Consider the following 18,864-nt stretch of genomic DNA (forward strand, 5'->3'; position numbering starts at 1 on the left):
TAACTGAGATTGAGGAGTTTCCCAGGAGGTGAGACTTGCAGTGCAAAATTGGGAGAGTCCCAGCAAACCGGGAAAGTTGGTCCAAGGGGCGCGTCCACTTGGGAGGCATCTCTAGCTCACAGCCAGCCCGTCTTTGCCTGTTAACTTTGCAGGCTACAGTTGTCCGTCCAAAGTGACATTTCAAATGATGTGTGTGGGTCAACAAAACCCATCAGCAAACATTGACTAAGTATCTGTTACAGCATTTTCCACTAGTTGAATAACAGGAGAAGAAATAATAAATACAGTTTACTGAATATACACAGTTTCTAATCTTGGGAAGCTTACGTTTAGTGAACAAGACTGATAGATAAATAGCTTTGATAGAAATTTAGTATACAACTTAACACCTCTCTAAACTGCCTTGTCTGAAAATCCCAAATCAATAACTTTTCTCTATTTTGGGGTGTAATAATTTTTTCTGGATAAATCTGACGAAAATTAAATTTTTCCTCCAACGAATTCATTTTGCTGATTAAAGTAAAATTTATTATCATAGGTTGAAAAATGGCCTGTAAAGATATGGGACCTAATTCCTGGAGCCTGTAGGTGTTACCCAATTGAGGAAATCTTTGTGGATGTGATGAAGGATTTTCAGATGGGGGGCTTATCCTGGATTATCCAGGTAGACCCTAAATGCAATTGTATTCTTATAAGAGGGAGGCAGAGATTTGACACAGACAGGGGAAGAGAAGGCAATGTGACCAAAGAGTCCAAAAGTAAAAATGAGGCTGCAGGGCAGGCCACCGTGGCTCACTGGCAGCGTTCCGCCGGAGTCCCAGGTTCAATTACCTGGGACCTGCCCATATAAAAAGAAAAAAAAAAAATGAGGCTGCAGGTCAGAGAAAGCTGGCAGCCACCACCAGAAGCTGGAAGAGGCAAAGAATGGATTCTCGGTTACATCCTCCGGCGGGAGCGTCGGCCTGCCTGTAACCTTGATTTTGGCCTAGTGGAACTGATTTCAGACTTCCGGCCTCCAGAACCATGAGGGAATGAAGCTGTATTATTTTAAGCCACCAAGGTTATGTTAATTTGTTACAGCAGCCACAGAAAATGAATAGATGTGTCCAACTTTAAAATATGGAATCTGCAGGGAAATAATTAGCAGTTATTCTACTGGCTAGAAATAACACTCTTAACCTACTTACACATGAAGAATAAAAGAAGCAGTCTCCCCAGGCTTCTCATTACCAAATATGAATATAGACATCATTTTATATTTAGTTGCATATCCTGCTTTTTTCCATTGAATTTTACATTGTAGCCAGTAACACCCATAAAAATATGACTTTTCACCACAGTACAGTATTGCAAGCAATAGCTTTACTATAATTTATTTAAACCATTCCTTATTGTTAGACATGTAAATATTCTCCAAAATTTTGATATCATAAATAATATTGCAATGAACATACATTAATCATTTGGGTGCACATCTGAATGTTCCCTTAGAATGGAGTCTTAGAAACAGAATTACTGGATTAAAGAGTATAAGTACTAAAGGGCTCTTGATAACTTCAAATGATTTTCACAGATGACCCAATCAATTTACACGTCCAAAGTATAAAAGATCCGGTCTTATCACAAGGTCAATAGCACTAAATAGTAACGCCAAAACATTGTTGCTTTAATTTGTTAATTTATTATTCTAATGTACTTAGAACTTTTAGTTCATTCTATTTCTTTTTCTATGAGCTGCCCATTGAGTTTCTCTGATCATTTATTTAGTGAGGTGTTATGAGTTTTTAAGTTACTGATATGTAGGAGTTCTATATATTTAAGGAATATTAACCCCATTGCCTCTATTGCAAATATTTCTTTATAGTTGGTCATTTGCCTTTTAATTTGTTCATGTATTTTTTTATATAGAAAAAATAATTTATACGTGGTCCAATTTTTAAAACTTGTCTTTGTGACATTTTCTCCCCTTTGCTTTTATGGTTAGAAAGCTTCTCTCCATCCTGAGAGCCACTAAATGTTAAGGATGTAACTTGATTCTCCCCTGCCGATTAGATAGCCAATTTTCCTAACACTGTTTATCGTTTCTTCAGTAGTTTGGGATGCTTTCTTTATCTCATCTAAGTTGGAATATCTGAACCTGTTTCAGGGCTGTTACCTCTATTTTAAATAGTGTGGTAGCTATAAGATAGAATTATGAACTTTTACATCCACACAGCAGCCGTATGACTCCAGGCAAGAGTCTCTCTGAGCATCAACTTACCTATCTGCAAAACAGAAACAATAAAACCTACTTCACAGAGTATTTTGAAAATTACACGAAATAAAATACTTAATGGGTTTATCATATAATTAGCACTCAACAAAAGTCAGCTCTTCTCATTAAAAATATTATTCTGTTACTATTTTTCTAATTCTATTATTAATATTGTTTCCTTGAGATATTTTTCTACTTTAGCTATGCAAGTGGGTTTAAATAAATCATTTTAAGAATGTACGACAGGGCAATGCAATGGTGGCTCAATGGCAGAATTCTCGCCTGCCATACCAGAGACCTGGGTTCAATTCTCAGAGCCTGCCCATGTGAAAAAAAAAGAATGTATGACAAAGTACCAGCTATTTCCATGTCCTGAAGATAGCTTGCTTATATTATTATAATTTTTACTATGGTTACAAATGCATCTATTAAATGACAAATTTTTCAACATAGTTAATCTCACTAGGTCCTATCAGTAGAGAAGCCAATTGTTATAACAAAACACTCCTATTTTATTATTTAGTGTCAATAGACTATGCTTCAAAGCAATATCAAATTTCTTTCAAGTGTGATGACAAGCTGACGTAATGTTGCCTTGGTATTTTCCTGTTGTCATGAAAAACAAAATGATTAGCACTGTCAGGGATCAGGAGGGGGTAGAGCCAATGTGTATTTCATTCTGAGCCTATAAACAGGATCTAGCAAGAAACTATATTTCTGAAGTTTCTAGGCAAAAGTTTCTATCTGCTCCCCAAATATGCCAGAATGAGATACTAGTTCAAAGAAATTAGATTCAGTTTATTAACATGATGATATGTCTCATTCCATAATTTTCAAAAGTGATGCTATGAATGTTCTAAGAAATGATCATGATGATGAATATGCAACTATGTGATGATAGTGTGAATTACTGATTATATATGCAGAACGGAATGATTATATGTTAAGAATGTTTGTGTTTCTTTGTTGTCATATTTTAAAAAATTTTTTAAATTAATAAAAAATGTTAAAAAACTTTTAAAGGGGAAATAAAAATAGAGCAATTCAGTTGCCTAAAAACAAACAAACAAAAAAAGTGATGCTATGAGACGTACGAGCTGGGGGCAGGAGCCGGTGGGAGTTTAAGGGTGTCATCAATAGTGGAAGATTGTTTAACCAATCATGATGTCACCCTACACAGATGTTTCTCTATCTTCTTATGATGATGATAAGGGATCTAAACTTATCCGAAAAGCTTAAGAGGAACCGTTTGTCCCCACTGGGTTGGCAGGTTTTGCAGCAATTGCTGCATTTGGATTATACAAACTGAAGAGCAGGGCAAATACAACAATGTCCGTTCACCTAACTCACAAGCGTGTGGCAGCCATGGCTTTGCAGTCAGAGCAGCGACTCTTGGCATGGGCTGTTCCACGTATCGGGGATACTGGGCGAAACCTAAGCTTTAGAAGAAGAGGCACTGCCTACGTCCTGTGTGTGGTATTTGCTGTGTTAGATGTCTCAAACTACGGTTACACGGATATGCTGAAAATAAGTAATTTGAGTAGGCTCAGACAATAACACAGTATTTTGAATACCAGCTTCCTTTCTTTCAGGCTTGATTTACCTGGTGACCAAATTACTGGTGACCAGTTCACTAACTAGTTCATTCAGAGAAGTCAAGTTAGCACAAAAGAAACATGTCATTCAAATTATCCTTGATAATGGTAAAATGTCCACATTCTTAAACTCTTATAATGAAATTAGTTCTTAAAAAAAGACAGTAGTGGGGTGGGGGAGGGGTGTGCTAGGGTAGTTCAGTAGTAGTATTCTCTCTCACCTGCCATGTGGGAGACCCGGGTTTGATTCCCGGCCCATGCATTTCCCCCAAAACAAACAAACAAGCAAGCAAACAAACAAAAAAAACCCAAACAAACAAACAAACTGTGCCTCAATAACGGGATACTCACATGGAAAAACAGTGAAATGTGACCCCCACCACCTAGCATACAAAAAAGAAAGACAGCAGGCCAACCCTGAAGTACTTCCAATTGTTGTAGAATATCACATTTTTTGGTTGTTATGTGATAGTGCTATTTACCCCAATTAATTTAAAATTTTTTTGCCTGCTTTCTGGACTGGTCTAGTATTTTGGTTTCTAGGGTTGGCTGACGCTTAAAGAACTCTTTTAGAAGAGTGCATGGAATATAAAATTGTAATCTTCCCCCCAACTGAAAATGTATGTGTGTTTAAAATAAACCTAAAAACCCTGGTAAAAGTGCCGCTTAGACGTAGCATTTATTTTAGAATCACGCTTATAAATAAGCATGAGAATAATTATGGGTTCCAGTTTAGCTCTTTTATAATTGCAGAATTATATTTCTGCTGCTGATATTAGAATAACTTTAAAATGTCATCTTGAAGTAGAGGTATGTATTTAAAGTGCCAATCCAAAAGCAAGTGAGGACTTTAAATGTGCAGAGTATTTGTTTATTCTCTCTGTAAGATTCACAAATATTAAACAAAACACATTACCTGTTTTGAAAGTGATTAGTGATGTACGAGCAAGTTGGTTTGGCCAGACATTATACACAAACTTGACATGCTACAGAATGCTTTGCTACACTTGTGAAATCCTCTTGTCAAACTTTATATCCCATGGTGGTAACTTGGTAAACATATTGTTATTAAAGTGAGTGAACACATAAAAAAAGTGATGCTATTCAAGGTACAGAATTGCAACTATGTAGAAAACGCAAAGTGCTATGCACTAATTAAAGCAATATAGATTCAGATTGGCAATTGTTTAACAAGCTGGAACTATCCAATGTTAGTGAGCATGTGGGAGCTCGCTTACTTTTCTGGAGGACAGTTTGTAGTAGGTAACAATATTTAAAATAAGAACTCTACTTAGCAAATACATTTCTATGATTTTCTCTAAGGAGCTAATCAGCCAAATGTGTAAACATGTATATACAAAAACCGTTTATTAGTTTATTATGATGTTTATAAAAATAAAATACCGGGAAACAAAAAACAGACATAACTGTTAGTAAGGAACTGGTTTCAGAAATCATGGTACTATGAGAGAATATTCCATAAATAATATAGGTGTGTGTTAGTTAGTTCAGTTGTCAACTTGGCCAGGTGAGCATACCTAGTTCTGTTGCTGCAGACACAAGCCAATGGTACGTGAACCTCATCTGTTGTTAATTACATCTGCAGTCGGCTAGGAGGCGTGTCTGCTGCAATGAGTGACGTTTGACTTAATTGGCTGGTGCTTAAATGAGAGAGCTCAATGTAGCACAGCCAAGCAGCTCGGCATTCCTCATCTCAGCACTAGCAGCTCAGCCCAGGCCTTCGGAGATGCAGAAAGAAGTCACCCCCGGGAAAGTTGTTAGAACCCAGGGGCCTGGAGAGAAGACCAGCAGAGACCATCTTGTGCCTTCCATGTAAGAAAGAACCTCAGTGGAAAGTTAGCTGCCTTTCCTCTGAAGAACCAACAAAATAAATCCCCTTGTATTAAAAGCCAATCCGTCTCTGGTATGTTGCATTCCGGCAGCTAGCAAACTAGAACAAGGTGTATACCTATATTTTTTAACATGGAAAGATGTTCATATTGTTGAATTTTTCAAAACATTCCAAGACAGTACTATATAGTTTTGAGGAGTGAAATTGGGGAGAGAAATTGATTAGGAGAGATATATATAGAAAAAGATCTGAAACGTCTTCCAAATATCAGTAACAGATATGCCTGGAATGTGGGATTTCAAGTGATTTATCCTTTATGCTTTTCTGTGTTGTTTTAATTTTTACAATAAAATTATATTCTGGCTTGGGAAAACAACACACACGCACGTGTGTGCACAAACGAATGCTATGCATAGAATAAAAGATCAAAGGAAATACTCACAAAATGTTAAATGCAGTTGACTTTGGCCATTAATGGGAGAGACCACGAGTTCCCTTCTATTTACCCCCACGTTTCAAGATTTCATTTGTGAGTATGAATGACTTTTAAAATGAGGAAATCCTCATATGTAGTGATGGTAATTATAACCTGGCAGACCAACATGAAGCCCACATTCTTTCCTTGTGATTCCTGAAAAAGACTCTACAGTTTAATGGACAAGGGCAGCCATTACTTATGACTTAGCCATTCAGACCAGAGAATTCTTTGCCTTCTGCCTCAGCTCTCAGAGATCCCAGCAACTCATCAGCTGGTATATATGTTGGCTGTTCTAGTGATCAACATGCATGCCCAAGTTTTTTGAGTGCTTTGGTCTAATTTTTTTTTCATTAAAAAATGTGTGTACGTTTAGTGGAATGAATTTTGATTCACTAATGAATTAAAATATAAAGAAGCAAGAAAAACACAGCTGTAATCCCATCATTGAAATAAATGACAGTCTTTTTGAACATCTTTCTTTCTAATCCTTCTTAAATATACAATCATGTATCTGGTTTTTGTTTTTCCAATTATCATTATAAGTGTTTCCCTATATCATTGTATACTCTTAACTATATTTGTATAGGCCCAAGCCTAATTTTTTAAAAGTAGCATTCATTTATTCCTGTATCATTTCAAATTGATGGACTTTTTATAGGTTCAAAATAAGATTATTTTAAGAGCCATGGGGACGATTCCCTCCTACGGTTAGAGCTGAAATCTGGTTATTGCCATTAATCTCACTCCCTTCCATTTCCAGCATTTCCCTGAACCACTCCTTCCAACAGCTCATTGACCTCACTGGGACAAATAAGCTGTGAATCTACTTTCTCATTGTTACTTGCTTGTCTTGCACCCTCATTTCCTTTCTTTTCCAGACTAAATCCCATGATCAATAATTTCAATCACTCCCCTGCATATACCCTCATCTCCCTTACCCCTCTTTTGTTAGATGAACCTCAACCTTAGTTAAACCCAACTCCCTACCTACTCTGTACCTCCACCGATGAAGCCAAATGTTTGAGTCCTATTTATAATTGTAGATCTACTGACATGGTTAAGCATTTATTCTCCCCTGTGCTTTTCCTATGGGTTCCCTATTGATTGACCATATAACTGCTATACAGAGGTTCTGCACTGGCCCATCCATTGTCCCCAACCAACCCAACTCACTGGCTGATCCTCACTCCTTTTGGCTGTTTTTCCTGCTTAGACTTCGGACCTCTCTCTTGACTTTTGTTTATTTCCACTCTCTTCTCTACCACCTACCTCTTTCCCCAACCCCAAAAGAGACACGGAACAGTCTGATAAAAATGAACTAGCTGTGGTAGAAAATCTGGAGCCTCACATCCCTGTCCTGCCTCTGCTTTGTGACTTTTAGTCAGTCACTTCACTTCTCCGGTTCTCAGTTCCCTCCCTGAACAGTGAGGCACCTTAGGTTAAAGAGATAGAAAAAATATAACCCAGCTCTTAAAATAATCAAATATGATTCTGAAAATTCAAGAAAGAAAAAAATTAGCAAACAGTCCCATGATCTGAGTCTCCTCACCATACCATCTTACTCCCATCACCAACTAAAGTAATGTCAACCATCTGGGGAGTATTATTTATTATTATTTCAGTGCTGAAATTCTTCTTGGCCAGTCCACCCATCCCACCCAGTAACCATAGTGGAAATCCAAACACTCACCGTGAATTTCTCATAGAGCTCATAAGTCAGGAGGGGGTTGGGCAGCTCCCTAAAGTAGAGCTTGCAGAGTGAGCCCACACAGTGGATGTCCTGGAGATACACTTCCCTTGTCAGATCTGGACATTGATCTGAGCCAAACTCCTGCCTGAAACAACACAGACGGAGACATAACAATCCCAGGGAACATGTGTTCCGTGTCAGCAGTTGCTTGTCTGCCTAGGGATAAAAAGACCCTAAACTGCTGATCTGACTATATTTTTGACCTTGAGTCAAAAAGACCTTTTACTCCAGGACCAAGGAAGCTAGGGGAAGACTTCCACTTCAGGTCTGGACCTTCCCCATAAAACCCAGGCACGATTAGAAAGACAGCACTCGTTTTCAAATGAATTCCCCACGCATTACATGTGCCGTCTCCGTTACGAACAGTGAGGAAATCTGAGAACAATTGACCAAACGAGCCTATTGAAATCTCAGATTTTCCAAATTATTGCTCTAAATGAGTTTTCCTTTCTTAGAGATGGAGACCAGGGTGAGTCACGATATGGTTCATCTCTGTCTATTCATGTCAACAGACTTGTTTTCTCTGGAGACTCAAACCCAAGGTTTGAGAACTTTAATCAAGTAGCTCTCTGACACTGAACTGAGCTTCCTATAGCGGCTTCCACAGGATGGATAGCTTACATATATCTTCCTAAACAATCCATAGTGGGGAGTCTGGAAACATGATCAGATCCCAAGCCTGGGGTGACCTACCTAATTAGAAAAAAATCCAAGGTTAGATGAACTCACGACCTCAAATAACACGAATTTACGAGTTAAATATCTATTTAAGAAATGTCACATTTGAGCTTTAATATAGAAGTTAAGCCTTTGAGAGTGTTCACTTAGCTAAGTTGTGACAAATAGGGCTCTCAGAGTCAGCATTTTCAAAACAGCTGAAAATGCCTATTTTCCTGTAGCATGTTTCTGCCTCTTCAAAGTATAGGGAAATCCCTGGTGTTCTCAGAATCTGAAAGGAACTAAGCAGAACTTTGAAAGGAGAACCTGATTAATTCTTATGCATGCATTTTTTAAGAGAGCAGAATAAGAACAATCCTTATTCATCTATTTAGCTAAAATTTTCCCTTGTCAAGGCTAAGGTCAGTTATGAAATGAAAAAGAATAGGACATTGCCCAATGCCCCTCTATGATACCAAATATGTATAGCATATTTCAGAGCTCAGAGTAAACCATTAAAAAGTATTTGCTGTTGAAACTCTTTAAAAAGTTATATTAGTAAATTAGCGAAACATAGTCATTAAAATCTATGGCAGCAGTAAATCACTTTTTTAAAATTTATTACAATTGAGATTTGGATGAGGGAGAGCCTAAAAGATAGGAGAGAGAAGACAAAAACTGAATTACCTGCACAATTTATTAAATTTTACTGATTAACCTCGTAACAAAAATGATTCTTATTTTTTAAAGTTAAAGGAACTGAGTAGGACCTTGAAAGGAAAACCTGATAAATTCTTATGTATTTGTTTTTTAAGAGGGTAGAATAAGAATAATTCTTATTCATCTATTTAGCCAAAATTTTCCCTTGTCAAGGCTAAGGTCAGTCCTAAAATGAAAAATAATTGGCCATAATTTATACATAATAAATTATATATTAATATATTATATATATTAACAAATATATATATATATATAACACATTAAAATATGTCATTTTTGGGGTAAAAGAACAATACGCCAACTACATAAATCTATTTTTTAGTCATAAAAAAATCACATCCTATACACACACCCATATCTATGGCTTATTTTGGTGCTGGTTATTGTCCTCCAAATTTAATGTGATAGATATTTTTTTCCCAAAGTTTTAGGAGAAATTGAAAGAATTGAATAGAATTAGAAATAGTTCATCTATCAATAATTTTAAAAATAGTTTCTATTAAGGAAATGCTTCAGAATCATGCAGATTTCTGATGTCTCAATCAGATGAAATATTACATGTTGAGTGTGTGACAACAGAAAAACCTGCAACAATTTTCAAGTTCTGAATGCTGTGTAATAGAGACCCAATCTAACTAAGTTTGGACAAGTGGGTGATAAGAAAGCAAGTTTTATAGCTTGTAATTTAAATAATTTGAATTAAATCAAATCCACCCAAGAAGGTTAAATATGGTGCAAGACAAAGAAACAGATTTAAAGCCCACAGGGGCTTTTGTGGGAAAGAATTCCATTAAACTAGAGAACTTCCTGATTAGATTAAGAACAGTCAGACATCTGAGAAAAACAGCACGTGACATTCAGCCATGCCACCTTTCCCTTAGGGCCTTCAGGTCTGTGGTCCTGGGAATGCCTGGGGACAGAGGGTAGACTAGAGGATATGGGAGACTCCTCTGAGCTCACCTTAGCCGCTGTATGTTTGAGGTGACTCCCGAAAGCCGATATATTCCATCCACAATGCCGTGAGTCTCTATGAATTCTGCACAGCTTTTTAATACATAGGGAACTATATAAAGACAAAGAAAAAGAAATTGTAAAATATTAGATGCAAGTCTGACTGTCCTTTAAAGAAGCACTTAAAAAAATCCAGGTCACTTCAAAAAGAAATAGGTAGGGAATACAAATGAGTTTGAAATGGAAAACAATTACTTATCAATGGTAGATGTTGTTCCTTTTGAATTTAAAAAGAATCATAAGATTTTGTTAAAAGAGTATATTGAAGTTTTCAAAAACTACACTTTTTTAAGAGTTTGTTTTTTAAAGAATTTGAAAAATGCAAAAACATCGATTTTGAGATCATGGGATGACCTTGGAAATCCTGTAACTCAATCTTCTCATTTAACTGGTTCTCCACGTAGTCTCCAGACAAGCAACATCAGCATCTCCTGGGAACTTGCTAGAAATGCACATTTTCAGCCCCCACTCCAGACCTAATAGAACAGAAATGTGGGATGGGACCCAGCCATCTGTGTTGTAGCAAGCCCTCCAGGGTGCTCTGATGCTACATACAAGCTGGGTAACTGCTGCCTGATTCCTGACATGAGAAAACCGAGGCCCAGGTAAATTTACTTGACTTATACAAGCTTCCTTGTTGCTTCTGACATGTAATAAATAAATGGGAAAATTCTTAGGATACAGTTAGGCAAAAGAAAACCAAGCTGCAAAACTGAATATACATTATTCAGTAATTATATTACTGAATAAGTATATTATGAATTCATAATATACATTATGAATTCAACTATGCTAAAAAACTTCAGGAGATAAAAAGACTGGAAGAAAATCTGCCAGAATGTTAGAAGTGATTGCCTCCAGCTGATAAAGTAAAGGGTACATTTTGCTCTGCTTCTTTACATAAATTTTCCATAATTAACATGTGTTTCTTTTATAAGTAAAAAAAAACAAAACAAAACACATCCATACTTGCATCAGATGACTAAAGAAAAAGTTAGATTGATGACATGGACTTTAAGTAAAAATTCGGAATGAAAACCTGGGTGACGGCTTGAAATTTACTTCTTTTTTCTCTCCACTATCGCAGTAGCCAAGACTACTCCCTCACAGTAACAAACAGATCTCTATGGTTATGCCCATAAAGAAGTAAACCAGTACTTAAAAAGAGGGAAGCCCACACCCTGCCAAATGGGTCAAACTGGTCATTGATTTAATTGACCACATAAAAGGGACCAACACGGCCTCTTGACTTCCAGCCACTCCAGAGGTTCAAGGCAAGGGGTGGGGAAAGTGGAAGAGTCTGGCTGCACTGTTCTCTCCTCAGGGCTGACCTGCTCTGTGGCTTAACACAGGCCTTCTGGATGGCACCCAGAGGGCAGCAAGTCACTTAATACTGAACCCTGAACGCATCCAACTGAGGTCCCTCCTGTGAGACCCCGTGAATGGTGGTTTGGCGTGAATGTTCAGGGCTCCCTGGAGGCAAGGAGGTGATGTGGGACCTCTGTGAACCTAAGTTAGCACGGTGGTCACTCCCAGAAAACAAACCCAATACATTAATGCCCTAGATTAGATAAATACAGACCCATTAGGGTTTAATGCATGTGATCACACTTACGCACAGTTGCAAGCTCGAGTGGTCCTTTACATAGGTAGACTAGAGTTCAGACTCAAATTCTGCCTGAATTCTGCAATTTTAGGTACTCAATGAAGTTAGTCACACTTGAAGAATTGCACCCATCTCTCAAAGGCTGTACACCCCAAGAACCCTTCCCCTCCAGGTCACATCCATGTTTTTGCCCCGGTCCTCTATGACTGGAACCAGGGAGAATCTTCTCAGTTTTCTCAGATAGGAAGACGGCAGGAAGTGGACGTGGGGCTGGGAAATGTTGACGCCAGAGGCAAGACCACTTCCTATCAGTACAGTGGGTGAGGGGCAAGCCAGGTGTGGTGGGGGAGGGGCCCTGAGGGAAAAGGCAGGGTTCCCAGGCTCAGCCTCGCTTCAACCAGAGCTGTTGCACTTTGATCTGCTTTATAAAACAGGATGGATTCTTGGTTAGATTTTTGTCCCCATACCCCCCCCATAAAAGGTCCCAGGGCCTTAAAAATTGTTTTCTTTTACAAGTCATAATGTGGACAGTGCTGGTTGACTTTTTTACCACCATACTCAGCTGTTGTCCTGTAACCTGCCACCTGTGGTCTATGGTTGAGATACCGAACTGCCAAAGGATCAGGATTCAATTTCACAGTTTCCCCATGTGTAACATGAAGATGATAGTGGTATTTATGTCATGGCGAGGACTGAAATGATTAATCCCTATAAACATTCAGCACAGACTGGCATTTAATAGGCATTCCATAATGAGAATTATTTCTATTGTCAGATTATCCATTATATGAATTTGTAATTTGTTTAGATGCAATCTTGGTGAAAACGGAGCTTGCCTTCCCCATCCGATGGGCACTAGAGATAGAGCTGATCAACTTCTTACCAGACAAAACTCATCTCTACTCCCCATAATGATGCTTGTACCCTTCTGTGCTTAAATGTTTATATTTGAAAATGATTTTTCCCCTCTGGGGTCTCTTTTGTGCATTTAGGGTTACCTTTGTCACAGGACGGCATAGGACCCGGCAGTGTCTGGATTGCAGGTTAGCAGTTCTGGAGCTACGCTTGGCCTTCAGCTGTTGGCACTTTGCGTTGGTGCTGCAGACTGCCCAGCAAAAGTGGACTTAAGAGCTCTGAGCACTCACAAGGAGGATTCATTGACAAAAGCCTCAGACCCAAAGGGTCTATAGAAAGAACCCTGTCTACATGAGGCAGTGCAGGGTCACCAACCTGTCCCAACCCGTTCTCAGAGAGGGACCTCCCAGCACCGCTGGTCTCACCAGCAGCACTTCAAGCTGTTTGTTTTAAAGGTGGAGCAAGCATGTTAGCGGATGGAGATCTGGGTTGGGTTTACTCTGGCTTTGGTACAGAGGCCCTCATGCGCAGCTCTGTTTAAACAGGAGGTAACATTAAAACAACCCAAGGGAAGAGGCCACGCTCCCATCCCTGAGGAATGCTGGCTTTCCTGGGTTCCCACCTTGGGCCGGATTATGGTACTCTACAGTGTACGGTCTGCAGCTCTAGACACTAGGGCAGTGGTTCTCAGACTGAGGTCTTGGACAGAAAGCAGCAGCAGCACACCCTCCCCTCCAAGTGCTGCTCACACATGCTCAGCTTGGAGAACCACCAAGACAGACCAGAGCGCCTCACTCCCTAAGGCGCATGCAGTTCACCAGGGGATCTTGGTGACTTGCGGACTCCAATTCAGTTCAGGGTGAAGGGCGTTGAGAACTGCACATCTAACAAATTTCCAGGTGATACTGATTTGCCCACCCTACAGCCCACACTCTGAGCAACAAAGATCTAAAGATAATTCTTTAGTCTATTGTCTCTGGGGTCCAATCAGACTGGAGCCCTCTAGAATTGTGGACAGGGTAGGAGCTTGATACAGAATAGCTGAGTAGTTGCAGCTGAAAAGAAAGCTTCTATTGTCCCTGTGGGCAAGAGAAAGAATGATTTTGAAGGCAGGAGTCTGAGAACTAGTTCCTGTGGGATTTATCCTGGGCCCCAAGAACTTTCCATTTCCTCCTGCACAGGTACACACAGTTGCTGATTATGTTATAATGTTACAACGTCTTTGAATTGTTTTATTGATGGTTCTCTAACTCCTGTTTTTGTTTTTCTTAACTTGATCAGCTACCTTAACCATTAAATGGGCACAAAAATACGGGCACACAATAAATCTTGAGGTTTCTGATTGAAAAGAAGACCTTGCTTTTTGATTTATGCTTCAGAGTTTGCAAAACATCTTAAAATCCCTTTCCTCATTCTACCCAACTTGGTACAACTAAAGGGCATTTTACATTAATAAACACGGTGGGGCCTTGCTTCCCTCAATTTTAAGTTCCAATTCCTCTTTGAGGGCTTAGTGCAGAAAAGGCTAGCAGCCATGTAATTTCTCCAAGTCTTCTCAGAAGTGATATCTGCTACGCTGTCCCAGTACTCTGTTGTGGCTGGGACCTGATCAGATCTGGAGACAGACTGGAACAAGCCCAGTTTTATTTGGTTAGTTATGTGGTCATGGCGGGCACATTTTTTCACAGTGCAAGGTGTATTTGTGCTCTGTTCAAATAATGCCCCTGCCCACTGTGGATTTTGTTAAGGTCCTGTACTGGTCAGATCCATGCCCAATTTGGGTCTCACATACTCACCATCAAAGTAAAATCTAGTGGTATATCCATGCAATGGAATACTGTTCAGCAATAAAAAGGAATGAGTTATTGATAAATCATATGGGTGAATCTTGAATGCATTGTTCTTATTGATGGAAGCCAAACTATGAGAGAGTACATATAGTATCAGTTCATTTAGGTAAAATTCCAGGAAGCAAACCAATTTATAGTGACATAAAGCAGGCAAGGAGCAGGAGCAAAGAATTACCAAGGGGACCGATGAAACTTTTTTTGGCAATGGAAAGGACCAAGAATAATTGATACTTGAGAGGGAAGGGTGAAAGAGGAAGAGAGATAAAAACATTGCACTGGGAAGAAACCCTTAGAGAACCTGTGCTGTGCATGTGGAGGAGAGAGGATTTTGAGCAGTTTTGCTGTGCTATAAATGAGCACCTCTTGGCATTTTTCCAAGAGATACAATAAAGATTTAAATTACTTTTCTATTATTTTTGGTTTACAGCACAGAATTTCCTAGGCATTGTCACCCAAGAATCTAGGAGCTGTCACACTGGTGCCTGTAATTTTTCTCTCCTCTAATCCCTGCTCTTTATTTCTGTCTCATTCTTTCCCTGTTCCTCTTCCACTCTGTCTGTCCCTTGCCATGTTCCTCTCCACCCTCTGTATGACTACCACATCTTGTTTATCCATTCATCAGCTTATGGACATTCGGGTTGTGTCCACTTTGGGGTTATTAAAAGCTGTGAACATTGTGTACAAGTTTCTGTGTGGACACGTTTTCAATTCTCTTGAGTATATACTTAGGAGTAGAATTGTTGAGTCATATGGTGACTCTATGTTTAACTTTTTGCAGAATTGCCAGACTGTATTCTAAAGCAACTGCATCATTTTTCATTCCCAGCAGCACTGTATGAAGATTCTAACTTCTCCACGTCCTTGTCAACACCTGTAACTGCCTATCTTTTTTGTTATAGCCAGCCTAGTGGATGTTAAATTGCATCTCATTGTGGTTTTGATTTCTATTTCTCTAATGACTAATGATGTTGTACATCTTTTTATGTGCTTCTGGCCCTTTTTTTTTTTTTTTTTTTAAGAAAAAGGTCTACTTAAATCCTTAGCCCATTTTCATTTTATTTTTTTTTTTCCTTTGCCCATTTTCAAATTGGGTTATTTGTTTTTTTATTGTTGAAGAATAAGAATTCTGGTACTAGACCCTTATCAAATATATACTTTGCACATATTTTCTCCCATGCTGTGGGTTAGTTGTCTTTTCACTTTCTTGATAGTGTGCTTTGAAGTGCGAAGATATTTTTTTTATTCTGATGAAGTTCAATTAATCTATTTTCTCCTTTTTTGCTACTTGTGCTTTAGACATCAGGAGAAGAGTTTGTTACTTCTGATTTATACTGCCTACATTGTTTGGGTCTTCATTATTTGCATGTGTACAAAGTATTATTACTATAAGTAATGCAACTGTTTTTATTAAAAGTTATAGATCAGAACATATAAATCCAGTATTGTCTGTTGGGAAATTAGACCATTATCTGGCTCAAAACATTTTTAGAATCACCCTTTGGAAATTGCTTTCAGAGCTGGTTTGAAGTTGTAGAAATTTACCTCCACAAGAGCTAGAGAACAACTTTCTCCCAGGAGGTAAAGAGGAGGAAAAGTTTATACCTCTCTTATTTTCTCTGCTGGGTTCAACGGGATTCTTTTATTATTATTTCACTTTCAAATACATTTCAGGGAGGGATAGATTTTAGTTCTGTCTCCTCTTCAGTTCCTGTAGACAGGGAGTATATTTTACCTTTTGAAAACAGAGATTTGATTGTGCTACCCTCCTGACTACAAACCTCCCGTGGCTCCCCATTATTAGGAGAATAAAGTCCAATCTGTAGAGGAAAGCATACAAGGCTTTCCACAATCCGGCCACTCTCTACCTTGCTAGTCTCATAGCCGACCCCTGAGCTCTCCCTTCCTCTCACCCAAACCCAGGCATGCAATGTTCTAGCCACACTGGACAACCTGCCACTTGCCGAACATGCTCTGCATCTTCACATCTTCCTGGTTTTGCAAAAGATGTTCTCCTGCCTGTCCCACGGCTTCTCTGCTAGGAAATGTCCTCCTTCTTAGCTTTCGGGATTCAGCTCAAGCAACCCTCAACTTCGCCAAAAAGTCTTCCTTAGGCAAAGCTAGATTCTCCTTCCTCAATGCTCTCCTCTCCCCTGTGCCTCCTCCCGTTGTGGCCTCTCTATAATTGTCTAAATTCATTTCAACTGCATACTAAAACTACACTGATGTATTATTTTTTCACTTCTCAGATTGGCAAAAATACAAGAGTTTGATAATCCTCCGTATTGGCAAAGCTGTGGAGAAGGAGACACTCTATTTTTTTTACATGGGCAGGAACTGGGAATCGAACCCGGGTCCTCTGGCACGGCAGGCAAGCATTCTTGCCTACTGAGCTACCGAGACCCACCTGAGAAGGAGACACTCTTGCACATTGCTAGTGGCATGTGAGATTGGTATGACATCTGGAGGGCAATTTGACAATATCAAGATTACAAACGCACAACTCTTTGACCCAGCAGTTTCTCTTCCAAGAATTAGTTCTACAGATATTCTTGCATATGTGATGAATAATGTAGGTACAAGGATATTCATTGTAGCAATTTTGTAATTGCACAAGATTGTCCATCAATAGGAAGTTGCTTACATAAATAATGGAACATATGCAATACTATGTAGTTGTTTGAAAGAATGAGGAAATTTTTCTGAACTGATGTAGAATGGTCTCCAAGATATATTATTAGGCAAGAAGATCAAGGCACCAACTAGCATAATGGCATGCTATCATCAGTTTAAAGCAAGATGAAGATTAAAATAGTAGATATCCACATTTGTTTGTATATGCATAGAATACTTATTGTAAGATACACAAAGTGATAGTTCCAGTTGCCTACAGGAAAAGGAACTGGAGGGCCAGGGATAGGGTTGTGAGCAAGAGGGAGACTTCTTTCTTTTACACTTCAGAATTTTGAGCTATATTACCTTTTCCAAAAAAATTTTTAATAAATTCAATCCGACAAATATTTATTGCAAGCATACTCTGGGTCCGGCACTAGATGCTGCGTGTTGACTATTTTTATGTCATGTCCATTACCGAGCTATGAGTTCCTTGAAGGCAGCGAGGATAGGTACCATGTCTTTATTCATCTAGCAAATGTGAAAGTTGATTCACAGAGAAGCTAAGTAATTTGCCAACATCACACAGCTAGTAAGTGCCAGAGTTTGGGATCCAAATCCAGTTTGTCTGACTCCACAGTCCATGTCTTTTCCATGATACCTCAAGTGATGGGGAATAGAAAAACCCCCACTCCACCTGTCCTTACTCAAGCCCTCCCCATGAAGAAGGATGGGTCCTAGGAGTTGGTGGCTACCTGTGAAGACCAGATTTGAGGAGAACTGCTGGGTTCCTTGCCCTTGATTGCCATAATCCTGAATTCCATCACTGCAGGGCCCCCCCCGCAAACTACCCTACAGTCTCTTTCCTAGTTGACTAGATAAACTAGAATGATGGTTCCCAAACCCAGGATCATCAGAGTCAGGACAGCTTCTTAAAATATTTTCTGAGTTCCACACTAGAGATTCTGACTCACTGGGTCAGGTATGGTGCCCAGGAATTTATATTTTTAAAAGGCTTAACTGCTGACTGCAATGCTGCACCAGATGAGCAGATGGTGAGGAAGGGATTCCAGGACTACCTGGGAGGGCCAGAGAGGCTCCACAATGGAAGGGGGACCCCGGGGTGGCTGGACCCTGGAGCCAGCCCTGGCAGCTTTCACTTCTATTTACTTCTCTTGCGCCTCATGATGAAATGGATTCTCAGGGACCCTTATCTCACACTCTCTTACAGCAAGGGTTCCAAAAGAGCCTGGAGGAGCCCAATCACAGTGGATGATCTTTTGGCTGAGTGTTTTGGAGAAATGCTGGTCAACTAGTCTCTTGCATGTTTTAGTAAAAGGAGGAGAGATAATGTGAGTTCCCACTACATTCATCTCGGGTACAGGAAGCTGATTCAGCAACCATTACCCCAAGAAGATTGGCAAGAAATAAAAACTTCAAATTGTGTTTAAGAGAACAAGAAGAGCTCTAGGAGAAAAAAAAAAATCCTCCCTCCAAATCTTCAGGTTAGAAAGGAGAGAGCTTTAGTTGTTTCAGTTTTTTTTTTCGTTCAAAATTTGTGATTAATATTTTTACTTTAAAATTCCTTTTGAAAAAGTTAAAAAAATATATATATGTTGATTTAAA

The 18,864-nt window shown here is 39.1% G+C and overlaps 1 protein-coding gene and 1 pseudogene across 2 annotated transcripts in view; one reads left to right on the forward strand and one right to left on the reverse strand.

The window, feature by feature from the left end:
* ARHGAP31 (Rho GTPase activating protein 31) overlaps positions 1–18,864 on the reverse strand; it is a 123,637-nt gene that overhangs the window by 46,771 nt on the left and 58,002 nt on the right. For both annotated transcript variants that reach the window (XM_077118241.1, XM_077118240.1), the window contains exons 2-3: positions 10,267–10,369; positions 7,870–8,014 (exon numbers count right to left, since the gene is read on the reverse strand). In XM_077118241.1, coding sequence (XP_076974356.1) covers positions 7,870–8,014; positions 10,267–10,369 — 248 coding nt within the window. The remainder of the gene's footprint in view (positions 1–7,869; positions 8,015–10,266; positions 10,370–18,864) is intronic.
* LOC143648362 (HIG1 domain family member 1A, mitochondrial pseudogene) lies at positions 3,419–3,699 on the forward strand (annotated as a pseudogene).

Source organism: Tamandua tetradactyla, chromosome 10 (assembly GCF_023851605.1).
Source record: "Tamandua tetradactyla isolate mTamTet1 chromosome 10, mTamTet1.pri, whole genome shotgun sequence".
Taxonomy (NCBI): Eukaryota; Metazoa; Chordata; class Mammalia; order Pilosa; family Myrmecophagidae; genus Tamandua; species Tamandua tetradactyla.